The 16,574-nt window shown below is 58.4% G+C and overlaps 4 protein-coding genes across 22 annotated transcripts in view; 3 read left to right on the forward strand and 1 right to left on the reverse strand.

Annotated features, from left to right (window-relative positions):
* Nucleotides 1–5,812, forward strand: part of IP6K1 (inositol hexakisphosphate kinase 1) — a 39,997-nt gene extending 34,185 nt beyond the window's left edge. For all 7 annotated transcript variants that reach the window (XM_064274521.1, XM_064274522.1, XM_023547721.2 and 4 more), the window contains 2 exons: nucleotides 1,671–1,846; nucleotides 2,339–5,812. In XM_064274521.1, the coding sequence (XP_064130591.1) occupies nucleotides 1,671–1,846; nucleotides 2,339–2,872 (710 nt within the window). In that variant the 3' untranslated portion in view covers nucleotides 2,873–5,812. The remainder of the gene's footprint in view (nucleotides 1–1,670; nucleotides 1,847–2,338) is intronic.
* Nucleotides 5,813–6,168: 356 nt separating this feature from the next.
* Nucleotides 6,169–9,931, forward strand: GMPPB (GDP-mannose pyrophosphorylase B). 2 transcript variants are annotated; one of them, XM_064274526.1, is made up of 10 exons: nucleotides 6,169–6,308; nucleotides 6,418–6,551; nucleotides 6,670–6,750; nucleotides 6,841–6,889; nucleotides 7,047–7,189; nucleotides 7,388–7,546; nucleotides 7,633–7,711; nucleotides 7,785–7,912; nucleotides 8,004–8,186; nucleotides 8,270–9,931. In XM_064274526.1, the coding sequence occupies exons 2-10, from the start codon at nucleotides 6,423–6,425 to the stop codon at nucleotides 8,399–8,401; spliced, it is 1,083 nt and encodes a 360-aa protein (XP_064130596.1). In that variant the 5' UTR covers nucleotides 6,169–6,308; nucleotides 6,418–6,422; the 3' UTR covers nucleotides 8,402–9,931. The 2 variants fall into 2 exon arrangements, with proteins under 2 accessions (XP_064130596.1, XP_064130597.1); XM_064274527.1 differs by lacking the exon at nucleotides 7,388–7,546.
* Nucleotides 8,606–16,574, reverse strand: part of RNF123 (ring finger protein 123) — a 30,391-nt gene continuing 22,422 nt past the window's right edge. For 9 of the 12 annotated variants that reach the window (XM_023547707.2, XM_023547704.2, XM_023547706.2 and 6 more), the window contains 13 exons: nucleotides 16,249–16,350; nucleotides 15,948–16,022; nucleotides 15,738–15,828; nucleotides 15,560–15,647; nucleotides 15,387–15,471; nucleotides 13,993–14,132; nucleotides 13,697–13,885; nucleotides 13,533–13,608; nucleotides 13,220–13,304; nucleotides 9,500–9,642; nucleotides 9,251–9,345; nucleotides 9,050–9,135; nucleotides 8,606–8,964 (listed from right to left, as the gene is read on the reverse strand). In XM_023547707.2, the coding sequence (XP_023403475.2) occupies nucleotides 8,844–8,964; nucleotides 9,050–9,135; nucleotides 9,251–9,345; nucleotides 9,500–9,642; nucleotides 13,220–13,304; nucleotides 13,533–13,608; nucleotides 13,697–13,885; nucleotides 13,993–14,132; nucleotides 15,387–15,471; nucleotides 15,560–15,647; nucleotides 15,738–15,828; nucleotides 15,948–16,022; nucleotides 16,249–16,350 (1,376 nt within the window). In that variant the 3' untranslated portion in view covers nucleotides 8,606–8,843. The remainder of the gene's footprint in view (nucleotides 8,965–9,049; nucleotides 9,136–9,250; nucleotides 9,346–9,499; nucleotides 9,643–13,219; nucleotides 13,305–13,532; nucleotides 13,609–13,696; nucleotides 13,886–13,992; nucleotides 14,133–15,386; nucleotides 15,472–15,559; nucleotides 15,648–15,737; nucleotides 15,829–15,947; nucleotides 16,023–16,248; nucleotides 16,351–16,574) is intronic. The other 3 variants (XM_023547708.2, XM_023547709.2, XM_003409652.4) reach the window with 3 other exon arrangements.
* AMIGO3 (adhesion molecule with Ig like domain 3) lies at nucleotides 10,046–13,037 on the forward strand. Its single transcript, XM_010589792.3, has one exon. It carries the CDS (start codon nucleotides 10,414–10,416, stop codon nucleotides 11,950–11,952), a length of 1,539 nt encoding a protein of 512 aa, XP_010588094.1. The 5' UTR covers nucleotides 10,046–10,413; the 3' UTR covers nucleotides 11,953–13,037.

The raw sequence follows: 16,574 nt of genomic DNA on the forward strand, positions 1-16,574 counted from the left end.
GTGAAAATATACACAGCAGAACATGTACCCATTCATCAGTTTCTACACATACAGTTCAGTGACATGGGTTACATTCTTCAGGTTGTGTCACCATTCTTAGTATCTCTGGATACATTGTTTCACCACCATTGACTTAGACTATCCCCTAAACTTTTCATCTGTGGTTTAAAGTTATTGTTGACCATTTGATCTCATAGAGATAATTCTTTAAAAGAGTGCAGTGCTCGTGGCCAACATTTCTTTATTAATTTAGCTAAACAGTTGTGTAGTTGGAAGATGAATTCAGGGGGGTCTTTTCGGTTCATGGTTTGAAGATTTTCTCAGAGTGATAGATTTGGTGGTTCCTCCAGTCTCAGTAGGTCCAGAAAGTCTGGATTCTTTAAGAATTTTAAGTTCTGTTCTACATTTTCCCCCATTTGATCAGGATTCATCTATTGACTCTTTCATCAAAACGTTCAGTAATTGTAGCTGGGTACCATCCAGTTCTTCTGATCTTATGGCTAAGGATGTGTCTTATCTTTTGTGTGTCATATCTCTACCAGTCCAATTCCTTGCACCAAACCAAAACCAAACCTGTTGCCACCAAGGCTGTTGTGGCTTGTGGTGACCTCAAGTGTTAGAGTAGAACTGAGCTCCATAGTGTTTTGTTTTGTTTTTTGTACTTTAGATGAAGGTTTACAGAACAAACTAGCATCTCATTAAACAATACACATACTGTTTTGTGACATTGGTTACCAACCCCACGACACGTCAACACTCTCCCCTCCTTGACTTTGGGTTCCTTCTTACCAGCTTTCCTGTCCTCTCCTGCCTTCTAGTCCTTGCCCCTGGGCTGGTGTACCCCTTTAGTCTTGTTTTGTTTTGTGGGCGTGTCCAATCTTTGGCTGAAGGGTAAACCTCAGAAGTGACTCCATTACTGAGCTAAAACGGTATCGGGGGCTGTACTCTCAGGGTTTTTCCAGTCTCTTTCAGGCCAGTAAGTCTGGTCTTTTTTTGTGAGCTGGAATTCTGTTCTACATTTTTCTCTACCTCTGTCCAGGACCCTCTATTGTAATCCCTGTCAGAGTAGTCACTAGTGGTAGCTAGGCACCTTCTAGTTGTGCTGGACTCAGTCTGGTGGAGGCTTTGGTAGTTGTCATCCATTGGTCCTTTGGACTAATCTTTGCCTTGTGTCTTTGGTTTTCTTCATCCTCCCGTGCTCGTGACAGGGTGAGACCAGTCACAAGCTTTTAAGACCCAAGATGCTACTCACCAAAGTAGGATGTAAAAACATATTCTTTATAAGCTGTGTTATGTCAATTGAGCTAGATGTTCCCTGAGTAAGAGCCTAGTAATTCGGTCCTTCAGGGAGCTGATTCCGCATTTCTGTAGTAGTGCTGCAAAGACATCTTCCTTATTTCTTAGGCCTGGGTGAGGTGCTGGCCTGAGTAGGGCTTTAGTTTATCAACAGTAACAGGGATGTGCCTGAGTCTGCCAAGTCTTTAGTTTGTGTATTGCCTGCAAGACAATTCTGAAGAATGACATAAAAGTAGTAAGTCACTAGTGTGAAACTCTCATTTGAGTCAGTGGAGGTGAATGCGGACTGCCCCTTTTTATAGAAAATCTTGGTTGTGTTTTCCTGGCTGGGTTAATGGTGAGTGTGGTTGTCACTCTTCTTGACTGTGACCCAGAGTTCCTTCTCCTTGAGAATGTGGTGCACCACTTCAAGTACCCTTGCGTGCTGGACCTGAAGATGGGCACCCGGCAGCACGGTGATGATGCATCTGCTGAGAAGGCGGCCCGGCAGATGAGAAAGTGTGAGCAGAGCACGTCTGCTACACTGGGTGTCAGGGTTTGTGGTATGCAGGTGAGTTGCCCCTGGTAAGAGCCTAGGTGCATGTACCTGCCTGCCACCCATGCTGTGTCGTCTTCCCGCACCGGTCCAGAGGCTCCTCTGAAATGATGAGTCCGCCACAGGATTCTGAACATGCCCTTACAGGTGCATTCCCTGAGGCCTCTTGTCCTTACTGGTTGACCTTGATTTGAGTACCAGGCCCTGGCCTCTCCGAGAGCCCTCACTGTGACAGCCTGCTGCCTTGACCTTGGGGCAGCTGGGACCCTTGTCTGTCAGCAAGATGCCCCAGGGCAGCTTTGAGGAGAGTTCCAAAGCCATGGCAGGGAACCTGTAATCCTGGTCTTGGCTTTAACATGGGAAACGCAGGTATAACATGATCTGCCCCACTCCAGGGAGGAGTAGAAAAGCTCAGGCTGGTCAGACGTGTTTTCCAAACAGTGCTCACCCAGGACACCATGGGGTCGTTAGACCTTCTGGCACTCACCCTGTTTCCTGGGGTTTCAGGTGTACCAGCTGGACACAGGGCATTACCTCTGCAGGAACAAATATTATGGCCGCGGGCTCTCCATTGAAGGCTTCCGCAACGCCCTCTACCAGTACCTGCACAATGGCCTGGACCTGCGGCGTGACCTCTTTGAGCCCATCTTGAGCAAACTGCAGGGCCTGAAAGCTGTGCTGGAGCGGCAGGCCTCCTACCGCTTCTACTCTAGCTCCCTGCTGGTCATCTATGACGGCAAGGAGTGCCGGGCTGAGCCCTATGTGGACCGCTGGTCTGAGATGCGTCACAAGCACCTGGACACGGGGCTCTCAGAGGTGGCATCACCCTGTGGCTCCAGCACCAGCCCCAGCAGCACCAGCCCTGAGGCAGGCCCCTCCTCTCCGCCCAAGGTGGACGTCCGCATGATCGACTTTGCACACAGCACGTTCAAGGGTTTCCGGGATGACCCCACTGTGCATGACGGGCCGGACCGAGGTTATGTGTTTGGCCTGGAGAACCTCATCAGCATCATGGAACAGATGCGGGACGAGAACCAGTAGGCCCAGCTCCGGGCCCCCAGAACCTCTTCCTCTTCACCCACAGGCAGGGACCATCGCTCTGAACTCGCCATGAGGACACACAGACTTTGCTTTTAAAGGGTTATATTTCTCTTTGGTGTAAACTAAAAGAAATGTTTTTAGCTGTAGCCTGGAATCCATATATATAAAGTGAGGAGGGCAGAACACGTATCCTCCCAGCCAGGCTCCTTAGCTCTACCGCTCTGACTGCTGTGTCCAGGCTAATGTAGGAAGGAAGAGGTGCCCCTGGTGGGCTTGGCACCAGGGACAAGGGTACCCTTGGACACGGGTGTCTCTTGCCTAGGTCTTTGGGGTCTGTGACTGTAGAGCCCTGGGGATTGTAGGGTGAAGCCCTGGGCTAACACAGGGCCTCTCCATGCCCACTTGTCTGTTGTTTCCCGGACGTAGAGAGGACTGGGTGCCTGTCTCTTGAGGGCTTTCCAGTGTTCTGGCTGTCAGCCAGCTCTTTAACCGATGTCCCCAGGGTGCCACTGGGCTGACTGCACACAGCTGGACCCTGCTCCTCAGTTCTGACCTTGGTGAGGGGGCCAGATTCATGAATCTGGGTTGAGGCCACTCACGCAGAGGACAGGCCCTTGGGTTCCCTAGGCACTCCTTGGCACTTGAACCTGTTCCTCTGCCTGCTGTCGTGCCCTAACTAGCCTCTTTCACTAAGACCTCTGCCCTTAGAGACCACCCCCTCTTGTCTCCTGAAGGAGGTTCAGCTCTCTTTGCTGAGAAAAGGCAGTGTCCCAGCAGGCCTTAGGGCCTCTGTTGGCTCTGGCCCAGACAGTGTTTGCAGCTCTTGTGCTGTTGGTGGGAGTCTTCCTCTAACGTGGGCAGCTGTGCTGCCTCTGAATGGGCTGCTTCTTCCGGGTTCAAGGGCTGTAATCCACTCAGGGTCTCATATTTCCCCAGGGTGAGCTCAAGTCCACAGCCCGTGTGAAGAAGGTTCAGGCTCTGGACCTGGAGGAAGAACTTTCTTGTCTGCTCACAGGGACACTGTCTGGGCCCTGGACGTAGGTACCTGGATTCTGCTAATGAAAGCTTTGTCTGATCAGACCTGGGGTCCATCCGTCTGTCCATTTGTCCGTCTGCTTGCCCATCTCTGGGGGTCCCTCCTCGGAGGTGTAGCCTAGCTCATAAGTAGATACTGCTTTCCTCTATACTTTCCTCAGCGAAATTCCCATTCTTTCTGAGGTGAGCTTTTGCCCTTGTGCCCTTCCTCAGCAGGTGCTTACCTTTTTATAAAGAACTGGTAACAGAGTTATAAGAGGCATTTCCCTGCTGGCTCAGCACCTTCTTTGTGGGCCTGGTGTGTGGGCCCCCTCAACACTGGCAGTGGTGCAGTGAAGGCCCAAGTGGCAATCCCCTCCCCCATGATTTTAGTCATTTTTGCTTCCAGCCTTTAATGACAGACACCTCCTGACTCTAAAGCCCATGATCAGCAGGTGATGCTGCATCCACCTAACCATTACCAACCCATCCAGAGCACCCTAACTTCCAAGCCTAGGGCCACTGCCATTGTCACTTAGGGCACATCCCTGTTTTGGCATTAACGGTAAGCCTGCCAGCCTGTGTCTGTTGAGAGGGCTTGGTAATGTTGGGCTAATTTTTCCCAGCTCTTCCCAGTGAGATGGAGCCTCACTTCTTAAATGAGCTCCTTGCATCCCTGCATCTCTTGGCCTTCTGACCCTGTGCCAGTGGTGGGCAGGTTCCCATTCCTTGCGGCTGGGAGGAGCAGCTTGCCTGTTTCTGGTCAGTAATGACCGTTCTCTCTCTTGTACCATTCTGGAGGTAGTAACTGTTGGCTAGTGTAGACAGTCATTTCCTGTCAGGACAAAGGACAAGACATAGGGGTCTGGGGTCACTCTGAACTCCCTTGATTGAAACTGTCCTGCCTAGCCATGTGCTGGGACCTCTCGAGTTCCAAGATTCTGGGAGCAGATGCTGCCCTCTTCTGCTGCTCCTCATAGTGAGGGAGGCTGCACCCACTTAACATTCAGTGTTTTCCTGGCACTAAAAAGAGCAAAAGGGCCCGGGATTTGCTGCTCTTCCCCCAAGGCAGGGCTTCTCTTTTTAGCACTTTGGACATCTGAAGGCAAAACCTTGTAATCTAGGGTGGGGTGGGTTGGTGGGCCTGTTTGTGTGCACACACACAGCTCTTGCCACTGATGTTTCTCCATCTCTCCTCCACGCCCGCCACTCCGTTCCAGGCCAGAGAGCCCTGTTCCTGCCAGGGTCTGCCTTCCCAGCCCCAACTTGGGACCAAACTGCAACGCGGGATCACGGGTTGGGGCGCTCAGGTGACCCCTCTCCATAGTGCTTCCCAGGGCCAAGCTGACACCAGCCCTCAGGGTATGGGAGGGGCGAGCAGGGGCGGTGCTTAAGAGGAAGGGGACCAGTGTAACAACTTGCCAGGGGCCCCACCCCTCTCAGGGCTTGTGCAGGGCGCGTGGGGATTTCCCCCAAGGGGCCAGGGGTCTGGGCTAGATCTTCAGCCGTTGCTCACGCCTGGCCACATGCATGTTCTCTAGAAGCAAGATTGCTTTGAACTTATGTTAATTTCGTTTTGTGACGATTTAAAAAATGTTTTAATGAAAAAAAAAAAAATCGAGACCCCTAGAAAAGATCTGCCTGGTTCTTTTGCTTCTCGGGGAACAGTAAGGCCTCGCCTTCTGGAAATCGCTGCCTGCTCCTCTTTTCTGGAAGCTAAACAAGCCCGTCCACGCTGCCGAGGCCTGCGCCCTGATGCTACACGTGGCTCCGACCCCGACTCCGCGCAATTGCGTTTTCGCCGGGACCGCGCGTGCGGAGAGGGGGAGGCTCAGGTGGAGCCCCGCCTCTTCCTGTGCACCTGGCGCTGCCCGCCCCGCTTGTGTCTGAGGTCGTGTATGTCAAAATAAAGCCGCTACAAACGGAGGCGAGTCCGCGTCTGTTTGTGAGCCTTACGGCCTCCGGGGGTCCTGGCCAGCAGCCCGCCCCACGCCCGCGCCCCAAACTGCCTGCCCCATCGTCCGGCCCGCGGACCTGAGCGGAGGGGCGGGGCCGGAAGCGGCCTTACCCGTCTGGCCGGGAACGAAGCCTCGCCCTTGGCGCCAGTTCCGCCTTTGGATCCGCCAATGGACAGCTGACCCGCATGTCCGGGTGCCGGTCCCCATGGCAGCCGGACGCGCTCGGGCCCTCATTGGCTACGTCTGCCGAAGCGCCGCGCTCCAGCGTTACGTCGCCGGCGGCCGTGCCACGTACGCGGCAGCCGATTGGCCCACCAGGGTTACGTCACTGTCGCGCCAGGTCCAGCCCGAGTTTCGAGCCAGCCGCGATCTGTCCCACGGCGCGTCCTGGCTTGTGGCGGGGTCTCGCATCCCGCGTTAGGGCAGACCAGGCAGACGAGGCGGAGTCAGAGTTCATCAGTTTGGCAAGTGAAGGGCGCGGGGCTGGGCATGGCGTCGGGCGTGCGCGGCAAGGGCCGGCCAGGTGGGCCCGGGCACGTCGGAGGCCAGGACTTACTGTCCCGCCGCCCGCAGGCGCGATGAAGGCACTGATCTTGGTGGGCGGCTATGGGACGCGGCTGCGGCCACTGACGCTGAGCATCCCGAAACCACTGGTGGACTTCTGCAACAAGCCCATCTTGCTGCATCAAGTGGAGGCGCTGGCCGCGGTAAGGGCCGGAGTCGGTCGGACCTGGTGGGGCGAGGGACGGCTAGCGACCGCAGGGCAGGGGTTCCCGCCCCTTTCCGTTGAGCCCGCCTGTCAGTTCGCGCTGTTCTGTCCGACAGGCAGGTGTGGACCACGTGATCCTGGCCGTGAGCTACATGTCTCAGGTGTTGGAGAAGGAAATGAAGGCGCAGGAGCAGAAGGTAAGGCGCGGACTCAGCCTTTTTCCTTGCTTCCCGCTCAATCTCCTACGCCTGGGTGGGAGGAACCTGACTGTGGTTTCGCCCTTCCAGCTAGGGATCCGCATTTCTATGTCCCATGAAGAGGAACCTCTGGGAACAGGTCAGTAAAGAGAGAAGGGTCTCTTGGGGAGGGTGTAGGGCCAGGCAAGCAACAAGACCCAGCCTGGACTGGGCCTGCTGAGCCTGAATCCAGGGGTCAGACCGCCCCCCCACCCCACCCCCCGCCAGCAAGGTGGTGACCTGCTCCCCTCCCCCAGCTGGGCCACTGGCACTGGCCCGAGACCTGCTGTCTGAGACTGAAGACGCCTTCTTCGTCCTCAACAGCGATGTGATCTGCGATTTCCCCTTCCAAGCCATGGTGCAGTTTCATCGGCACCACGGCCAGGAGGGCTCCATCGTGGTAAGTTCTTGTCTGAGACTCAGACCCCCATTGCCAGCTTCTTCCACCCCCAACCTTGAACTGTCACCTCACGTGGTGGGAGCAGAGGTGTGCAGTATGTGTCTTTAAGCATTTATGGCACATCCCCTGAGCTTTGGGACAGCATGAATATCAAGTGGCAGGAGCACTGGACTAGGCCTGAGGTCCTTCTGCGCTCAGGTGACCAAGGTGGAGGAACCCTCCAAGTATGGTGTGGTGGTATGTGAGGCTGACACAGGCCGCATTCACCGCTTCGTGGAGAAGCCGCAGGTGTTTGTGTCCAACAAGATCAATGCAGGCATGTACATTCTGAGCCCTGCGGTGCTGCGGCGCATCCAGGTGTGTGGGAGCCAGCTGCTGGGTGGCCTGGGATGGGGCAGGCCACCGCTGCCATGACTCTGCTCACAAGATGCCCACTCCCACAGCTGCAGCCCACGTCCATTGAGAAGGAGGTCTTCCCGGTAATGGCCAAAGAGGGGCAGCTGTATGCCATGGAACTGCAGGGTGAGGCAGGGAGGCCATAGTGCGGGGGTGGTCTGTGGCTGGGCTGAGCCCCCTGACGCAGCCTTTTCTACAGGCTTTTGGATGGACATCGGGCAGCCCAAGGATTTCCTCACTGGCATGTGCCTTTTTCTACAGTCACTGCGACAGAAGCAGCCTGAGCAACTCTGCTCGGGCCCAGGCATTGTGGGCAACGTGCTGGTGGTGAGGCCCTTGCTCAGTTCAGCCTATCATTAACCCTCTCAGTCTCGGGATAAGTGGCCCACTTGTAATCTATCTGCCTCACTGCCCTCAGGACCCGAGTGCCCGCATTGGCCAGAACTGCAGCATTGGTCCCAATGTGAGCCTGGGCCCTGGTGTGGTAGTGGAGGATGGCGTGTGTATCCGGCGGTGCACAGTGCTGCGGGACGCCCACATCCGCTCCCACTCCTGGCTTGAGTCCTGCATTGTGGGCTGGCGCTGCCGCGTGGGCCAGTGGGTAAGTCTGTAGGCTGGGCCACGTGGGTAGAGAGGGGCAGGGCACATATCTGCCTCACTGATAGCCTGGTCCTCCCCGCTAAGGTGCGCATGGAGAACGTGACAGTGCTGGGCGAAGATGTCATCGTTAACGACGAGCTCTACCTCAATGGGGCCAGCGTGCTGCCCCACAAGTCTATTGGCGAGTCAGTGCCGGAGCCTCGCATCATCATGTGAGAGCGTGCTGTGGGGCCTGTGGAGCCCTCATTTCCCCATTAGCAAGGGGAGGACTGGCTTCACACATTAGAAGGCCCTGCCATTTGTCTGGGGGCTTGGATGAGGCTGACGCTGGACACTTGCCTTCTCATGTGGGCATACCTGGCAGGATCCCTGCTGCGGGAACCCCAAATACCGCACTCCTCAAGAAGCCCAGGCCAGGGCTGTATGGAATAATAATTTAATGCTCACTGTGGCCCTGACTGAAAGTCAAGCTCAGGCACAATTGGGGCTGTAGCTGGGCTCCCACCAATGAGGCTACACGCAGGCAAGATGGGGGTTGGAGGACACAGCAGGGGACCCTGGGGAATAGGGCAAGAGGAGCTCATAAATAGGGCCCAGCCTGGGCTGGGTTTGAGGGTGCAGGGTCCAGAATGGCGCAGACTGTGTGGACCAGACAGGTCTAGGCAGCCGAGGAGGTGGTACTTGAATTGGCTGATTTTTCCCAGTCTTCCACAGACACGATGGTGGCCTTGCAGAAGAAGCAGTCCTTATTGTTCATCAGGTGCTGGTCGATGCAGGCTCTGCCACAGGAGAGAGGATGAGGGCTGCCCCGTAGTCTCCTGCTCCCTGCCTCCACCCGCCTTCCAGTGCCCAGGGCCCCCTTACTTGCAGGACTTATGGCCGCAGGGCTGGAACACAGCAGAGATGGGGTGGGCGTAACAGATGGGGCACAGGTCTTCCTCGCTGGTGGGCTGCAGGGAGGAGAGTGCAAGGCAGGCTGGGTTTGGGTCCCTGGACAGAAGTGGACATGTGCTATGCCAACATGCATTCAGGTGGCATGGGCCTGTGTGCTGTGGCCACACTCACCAGAGAGGCAGCAGCTGCCTGGGCAGATGCAGAGGTCAGGTGTGCCAGCATCTGTTCCACCTGGGTCAGCTCTTCTGCACTGACGTAATCCGTGTCTGGAGGGTGGGAGGAGGTGTGTGGCCAAATGTGCTCTTAGAACTTTGTGCCTCTTGAGACCCTTGGCTTGGCCCAACCCCACCCAAATACCTCTTCCCTGCTACCACGCCCCAGCCCTCATTTCTGTAGGAAGAGGTGCTTCCCTCGACTCACAGCTCTGCAGGGAGAAGTGCTTCCGGTCAGGGGCAGGCAGGGCCGTGCCAGGTGCTGGGGGCTCTGACTGCCCCAGGAGATAGCATATGGAGCGGAGCTGGAAGCAGGGATCAGCCAGGAGCACAGAAGTGGCTTTCTCTTTCCTGGGGGAGGGTGCAAGGGTGGTGTCAGGGGGCTCAGCGCTGGTGGGAAAGTACTCTACTGAAGAGGTGGTACACTCACCTAGACCAACTGCGATACTGACCCCTTCATCCCACTCCACCTCCCTGTTTCTTACCAGTCTGCTAAGTCCTGGATCGCAGTAAAGACCCATACAGCCTGGGTGCCAGTTTAGGGGTCTCAGGGGAGCTACCAGAAGACAATGAATGTCCACCAGCCATGTGACACACGTTAACCCTTCAAAATCACTCCAAATAAATACAAACTAAGGAATATTCGTAGCAGCTTAAAGATGTGCTTCCCAGCCTGTGCCTGGACGGGCTACCACTCCGGGGAAATGAAGGCTGCGGAAAATTGTTGGTCAAATAATTGTTGGGGTCGCCCTCGCGCCCCCCCTGGCGGCCACGCGGCGCCGTTGGACGCGGCTGCCCCGCCCCCTCCGACAGGAACCAATGGGGGGCCGAGGTTCCGCCCCCTGAGCCACAGCCTCGGCGAGTATTTAGCCGGGTGACAAGGAAAGTACCGGGAGAGCGAGGGGAGCCCGGGAAGGGAGTGCCGAGCGGGGCGCGGCCCCACCTTGCTGCCTGGAAGCTGGAGAGCAGGAGCAGCCGGCCGAGCGGGGCGGAGCCCGCGTCCTAGCTTCCCGGCCATGACCCATCCGGCACCGCGCACGTCGAGCCAGAGCAGAAGGGGGTGAGTCCCGGATCCGAGCCCTGCACAGGAGCTGCCCTGCCCCATCCCTGGTGGCCACCGCCATGGCCTGGCTGATGCTGCTGGGCGCACTGCTGTGCATGCTGCGCGTCGGGTTAGGCACCCCGGACTACTCCGATGCCCCTGTGTCCCCTAAGCCCCACAACTGCCCTGATCAATGTGTCTGCGCGGCCGACCTGCTGAGCTGTGCAGGCCTTGGGCTGCAGGACGTGCCGGCCGCGTTACCCGTCGCTGCTGCGGACCTTGACCTGAGCCACAACGCGCTCCAGCGCCTGCACCCCGGCTGGTTGGCGCCCCTCTCCCGGCTGCGCGCGCTGCGCCTAGGCCACAACGAGCTGGGTGCGCTGGGTCGCGGTGTCTTCTCCAACGCCAGCGGTCTGAGGCTGCTCGACCTATCATCTAATGCTCTGCGGGCGCTTGGCCGCCACGACCTCGACGGGCTGGGGGCGCTCGAGATGCTGCTTCTGTTCAATAACCGCCTGGCCCACTTGGATGAGCACGCCTTTCACGGCCTGGGAGCGCTCAGGAGGCTCTACCTGGGCTGCAACGAACTCGCGTTCTTCTCTTTCAACCACCTGCACGGTCTGGGCACCGCCCGCCTGCGCACTCTGGACCTCTCTTCCAACCAGCTGGGGCACATCCTAGTGCCCGAGCTGGCGGCGCTGCCGGCCTTTCTCAAGAACGGCCTCTACTTGCACAACAACCCCTTGCCCTGCGACTGCCGCCTCTACCACCTGCTGCTGCGCTGGCATCAGCGGGGCCTGAGCGCCGTGCGGGACTTTGCGCGGGACTACATGTGCCTGGCTTTCAAGGTACCAGCATCCCGCGTGCGCTTCTTCGAGCACGCCCGAGTCTTTGAGAACTGCTCAGTTGCCACTGCCCGTGGCTTGGAGCGGCCAGAAGAACAGCTGCACGTGCAAGTGGGCCAGTCCCTGCGGCTGCACTGCAATGCCAGTGCCCCAGCCGTTGGCACTGCCTGGGTCTCCCCACAGCATGAGCTGCTTCTGGCGCCAGGATCCCGAGATGGTAGCATTGAGCTGCTGGCTGATGGCAGCTTGGCCATTGAAAATGTGCAGCCGCAGCACCAGGGCATCTTCGTGTGCCTGGCCACTGGGCCTCGCCTGCACAACCAGACACATGAATACAACGTGAGCGTGCACCATCCTCGCCCTGAGCCCGAGGTCTTCAGTACAAGCTACACCACGCTGCTGGGCTGTGCCGTGGGCCTGGTGCTGGTGCTGCTCTACCTGTTCATGCCACCTTGCCGTGGCTGCTGCCGTGGCTGCTGCCGCTGCTGTCGCCAAGCCTGCTGCTGCCGTCACTGGTCACGAGCACCCAGCCCTCTCCAGGACCTCAGTGCACAGTCCTCGGAGCTCAGCACCACATCACCAGATGCACCCAGTCGCAAGGCCAGCACCCACAAGCACGTAGTCTTTCTGGAGCCAGGCAGGAGGGGCCTCAATGGCCGTGTGCAGCTGGCCATAGCTGAGGACTTTGACCTCTGCAACCTTGGGGGCCTGCAGTTCAAGGTCAGCTCAGAGTCTGCTAGCTCTACAGGCTCTGAGGGTCCGGTGATGACCTAGGCTGCCCAGAGTCCCCCTACCCAGGCCACCACCCTGCCTGCTGCTTGCCCTGCTCCCTGCTGCAGTCCAGATAACTGCCAGATGCTGATGGGAAGCCCTGACCTGGCCTCACAACCTACTGGGTTGGCCTTGGCCTGAACCACAAGGGCTCTGCTCCTTGGTGGAGGGCTGGAGTCCCCAGCCTTCTCCTGCTCTGCCTCAGCAAAGGACTTAAAGGCCCCGGGCCCTAGCAGGGCCTTTTTGTGCCCGCTGCCCCATCAGGATTGGGGGCTGAGGCTCATCTAGAAGAACGTTTGCACTGGAGCCCCAGCAGTTGTCAAGGGGTGGCACCGAAGAGCTGAGGCATAACCACCTTCCCCTTCCCAAGGGCGTAGGAGGGAGTGGGCCGCAGAGAACTAGGAGGAAGCTCCGAAGGAAGACCTCTTGGGAAATAGGACTCCCTGTCCGCCAACTTCCAACCTACTTAAAGCTTCACAACTCAACCCACAGTCTGGTAGGCAGGCACAGTTCCTGGCTTAAGTCCCAGAAAGACTGGTCCTGCTCTCTGGCCAGGGGCATCTAGAGGCCGTTGAGTGTAGGGCCCACCCCATGGCTGCAACTCACAAGGCAGTGCTGAGGGGCACCATGACCTGTGACCCCAGCTTTTCAGCAGCAAAAAGCCTGCCAGGCATAGCCAAGCTGGGAGGGGAACTTGCTGAGCCGGAACTTGCTGTCCCTCGAGGGCAGTAGCCTCTTAAGGGCTGGCGCTGGTCTCAGCCTAATGACTGAGGTGGCGCCCTGCCTTCATGCATCTCACCACCCCCACTGCAGGGGGCTGAGCTGGGCCCCTGTGGGTGTCCTGGACCCAGCTTGTCAAGAAGTTTCTCAATAAAGGCAGGATATGCCCATGGCTGGAGCCTTCGCAGATGCAGATACCAGCGTATGTGTGTTCACCTTTTAGCTCCCACAGTGCCACCAGGCCCCGCTCAGCCATCGCAGGGTGACCTGAGAGTCCTAGCTCCCCTGCCTCTGCCTGAGGCATGGCCACAGCCAGTGGCTCTGACCATGGACCAGGATACCTTGTCCTGCTGGGGTCCCTGATGCGTTTACCTAGAGCTGCTGCCACCTCTTTAGGCAGTTCATACCTCACCATGTCCCCTGCACCTTGAGAAGCTGGTACTGGGGTCCAGTTTACAGATGAGGGAGCTGAGTTGCAGGGAGGCCCTGCTCAGCCCCCTTTCATCAGACACACCTGGCTCTCATGGGGCCCACTGTCCCCAGCACTCACCCTGAAGCTGGCCCATGTACCAGGAGCTGTACCAGGATGCCTGTCACTGCCACCAGAATGGGGTAGTGGTCCACACTCTCCAAGCCTAAGGGGAAGGGAAGGAGGGCGTGAGCCACGCACATACACCTGCTGCAGGGCCTCCAGGCCCCGCTGATCCTGTCCACCTCCTGCCTCTCCTCCCACATAAGGGCACACTGAGGCTGGGGCGCAGGCCTGGCTGTCCTGACGCAGCCTGGAGGATAGGGCATCACTGCTCCTGGCAGAGGAACCAAGGCCCGTGGGGTATTGGGGTGCAGGGTGTCTGAGTCCTCACCAGGCAGCCGTAGGGTGACCACACGGTCAAACAGGTTCCTCTCAGCTGTCACCCGGTTCAGCACCTGGTTCAGCAGCTGTGAGTGCAGAAGCCCGTTGGTGGATGAGCAGGCTCGCCACCGGGGTTTCCCCAGGATCCCACCCTGCTTGCCCAGAGAGATATACCTGCGCAAGACGCCGCAGCAGCATTTCAGAGGTAGGCCGGGTCCAGTCGAGGAATATCTCGGGCACCAGTGTAATGGTCATCTCCAAGACACGCAGCAGGCTGACTGAGAGGTCAAAGCAGGTGGCACATACCTTGAGCTGCCGGCTGTCCACAAAGTTCCGCTCCAGACGTTCAGCCGCCTGTTGGATCTGAGCCACCAGCAGGTGGGCAGGCAGCTGTCAGTGGCCTGGCTACACCCCAAGGCCAGCCCTTGTTCCCACACCACCCTGGCCTACAAGACCCCACCACAGCTCACCTCCTGGATCATGCCGATGAACTCTGAGAAGGCCCAGTTGAGCTGGTTGAGGACGCTGTTGAGGAAGCTGGGTGCCACGTCGGGGCCCTGGCGCAGCAGGTCTGCCATGTGCTGCTGCAGCAGCGTTGAGGGGCAGGGCTCTGTAGAGCACGGTGGGGTGGTGTCATCGGGGATGCCAGAGGAGTGGCCCCTGCCTAACTGCCTCTGTCCTCAGCACTGGGCCACTAGCGTCGAGACAGCTCCCCGAGACTACACAAGTCATGAGGGTAGGGAGACAGGGTGCTGTACTAGCTGGGGGCCGAGGCTGCATCTGACTGCTCCCTCTGTGGGGGCAAGCCACAGCTGCAGTTGTTCCTGCCCCCGTACCACACCACTCCCCTACCCCTGCAGGCCCCTCAGCCTGAAGCAGCCACACAACCCCAGCTGGACCCTTCGAATGGGATTAGACCTAAACAGGGCCACTTGGGTCAAGGCCAGCTTCCCCGAGGGTCTGCTCTGAACTAGAACCCTGCTGTAAGCCCTCTCCTGTCCTCTGTTGCCCTTGGCCTGGCCTTGGCATATGGGAGAGGGGGTGGGCGCCAAGTCTGGGGCTGGCAGGCAGCAGTAACCAGAGCCCTCAGCCGAGGCTGGGACCAGCATACCTTCCCCACCCCTCCTGATGCAAATCAATAGTCCCTGTAGCAGCAGGACGCAGACCTGCCCCCAATGCTGCTTCTCCACTTGCAGCTCAGTTCTGCCCAGGGCAGGACCGAGGCAGCTGCCAAAGACCTGCTGTGTGACTTTGCCCAAGGCACCCGGCTGCTCTGGGGACACCCCTCACACCAAAACACTGCCCACCAGGGCAGCCATATACCACATTGGCCATGGACAGCCACTACGTGGGGTAAACAGTGTGTGGCAGGCAGACCCTGCAAGCTGCACAGCTTGAGACCCCTGGCCAAGCCTAGGTAAAGGTCCTCAGACTCCCGAAGCTTTGCAGGACCACAGCCCCAGGACAGCACAGTACCCGCTCCCAACCAAATGGGCCTGCTTCTAGAAAACCTCATGGATACCACCTGAGGCCTGACTGACCCCTAGTCCGTGCCCCGCCCCCCGACTTAGGTCGACATGGTGCTGGGATAAGGCTGGAGGTCGGGGAGGTGGCTCAGTGAGCAAGGGACAGGATCCTCACCCTGCATGAGCCTGGGAAGATGCTGCCCTTGCCACTGTGACCCACACAGAGCACTTGGGCCCAAAGGCACACACAGGATGGCACTCTGTCCCCCACACTACCCTGGCCCACGAAGGGGTGTAGTCCCAGAGTGTCAGTGAGTTTTGGGTCCAGCTGGAAGAAGTGGGTGAGTCTGAGAGAACCCTAGCACGGTGGGTGAGGAGCTGCCCGACCGGATACTCACTCTGGAGGCTGGGCAGATTGGCGTCCTCAGGTTTGGTTTTCAGCAGGTGTGGCAGCCGTGTATAGCGGTACCCGAACCCACAGCCCTGAGGGTGGGGCCAGTGGGGGGTCAGTGGGGCAGGACAACTCCTTCCTCCAGCCAGCTTTAGCCACCACTTCTCCAGTCAAGCTTACCCTCCAGAGCCGCACCAGGATCCAGTTGGTCTGGGCCCAGGGCCGCTGCTCGTAGGGTGCCAGGAGATTCCTCACCATGGCGATGCGCCTGTGAGGGCAAAGGGTGGTGAGCAAAGGGTGAGGCTGGTTGTGGTGCTGTGCAGGGCAGGTGCATGCCCCCCACCCCAGCTCCACTCACTGCTCCTCAGGGATCCGCTCCACGGCCCGCAGGGAGTGTGGGTAACACACATAGCTGGCCAGGGCCTGCATCAGCGAGTCACGGATGTCTGCTGGGAGAAGTCATGCCTCAGTAGGTGCCTAGCATGGGCCCCGGCCCCCATGCCTCATGCCCACCCAGCCAGAGGTGACATCCTGCCCAATCCCCCTGGCCCACTGTAGGGTGCCTCACCAGTGCCTACGATGCGTGTGTCAGCAAAATGTTTGGCAAGGATGGCGGCCAGGCGGGTCAGGGTCTCTTCATAGCCTGCAGGGTAGGTGGGGTAGTGGAAGCTGTTGGCCACAGGCGGGGCTCCAGAGGCAGGCCTGTCCCTTGGCAGGGTGGGTAGACTTGGGCAGCAGGCTCCAAGGGCCAGTCTGGGCCTGGGCTGGTGTCTGGGAACACTGGGCATGGCACTCACTGGCAGTTGGTGAGGGACTATGGCACAAACTCACTGTGGGGGGTAGGGGGAGGTCCTGGCCAGAGTCCTGACCTGAGTGCAAACCCATCTCAGCACACACACTTGAAGACCCAGCAGTCAAGGCCCCTTGGTCCCCCACAGCTCCGTCTTTGGGGACAAAGCCTGCACCTGGGCCTGGGGTGGGGCAGGGGGTCAGACCAGAGGCCTGGCAGCCCACACCCGGATCCAAACATAAACCAAAAAGCCCAGCCTGGAATCAGTAGTCTTCAAGAAACCTACTGTGATTTACAGACATAAACCACTCTGCCCCACAAAAGCGGCCACAGATCGTGGCCAGTGCCAGGGTAGCAGGGCCAGGGGCCAGCTGGTTCCTGGAGCCGCAGGAAGGGAGTGAAAGC

This window comes from Loxodonta africana, chromosome 22 (genome assembly GCF_030014295.1).
Source record: "Loxodonta africana isolate mLoxAfr1 chromosome 22, mLoxAfr1.hap2, whole genome shotgun sequence".
NCBI lineage: Eukaryota > Metazoa > Chordata > Mammalia > Proboscidea > Elephantidae > Loxodonta > Loxodonta africana.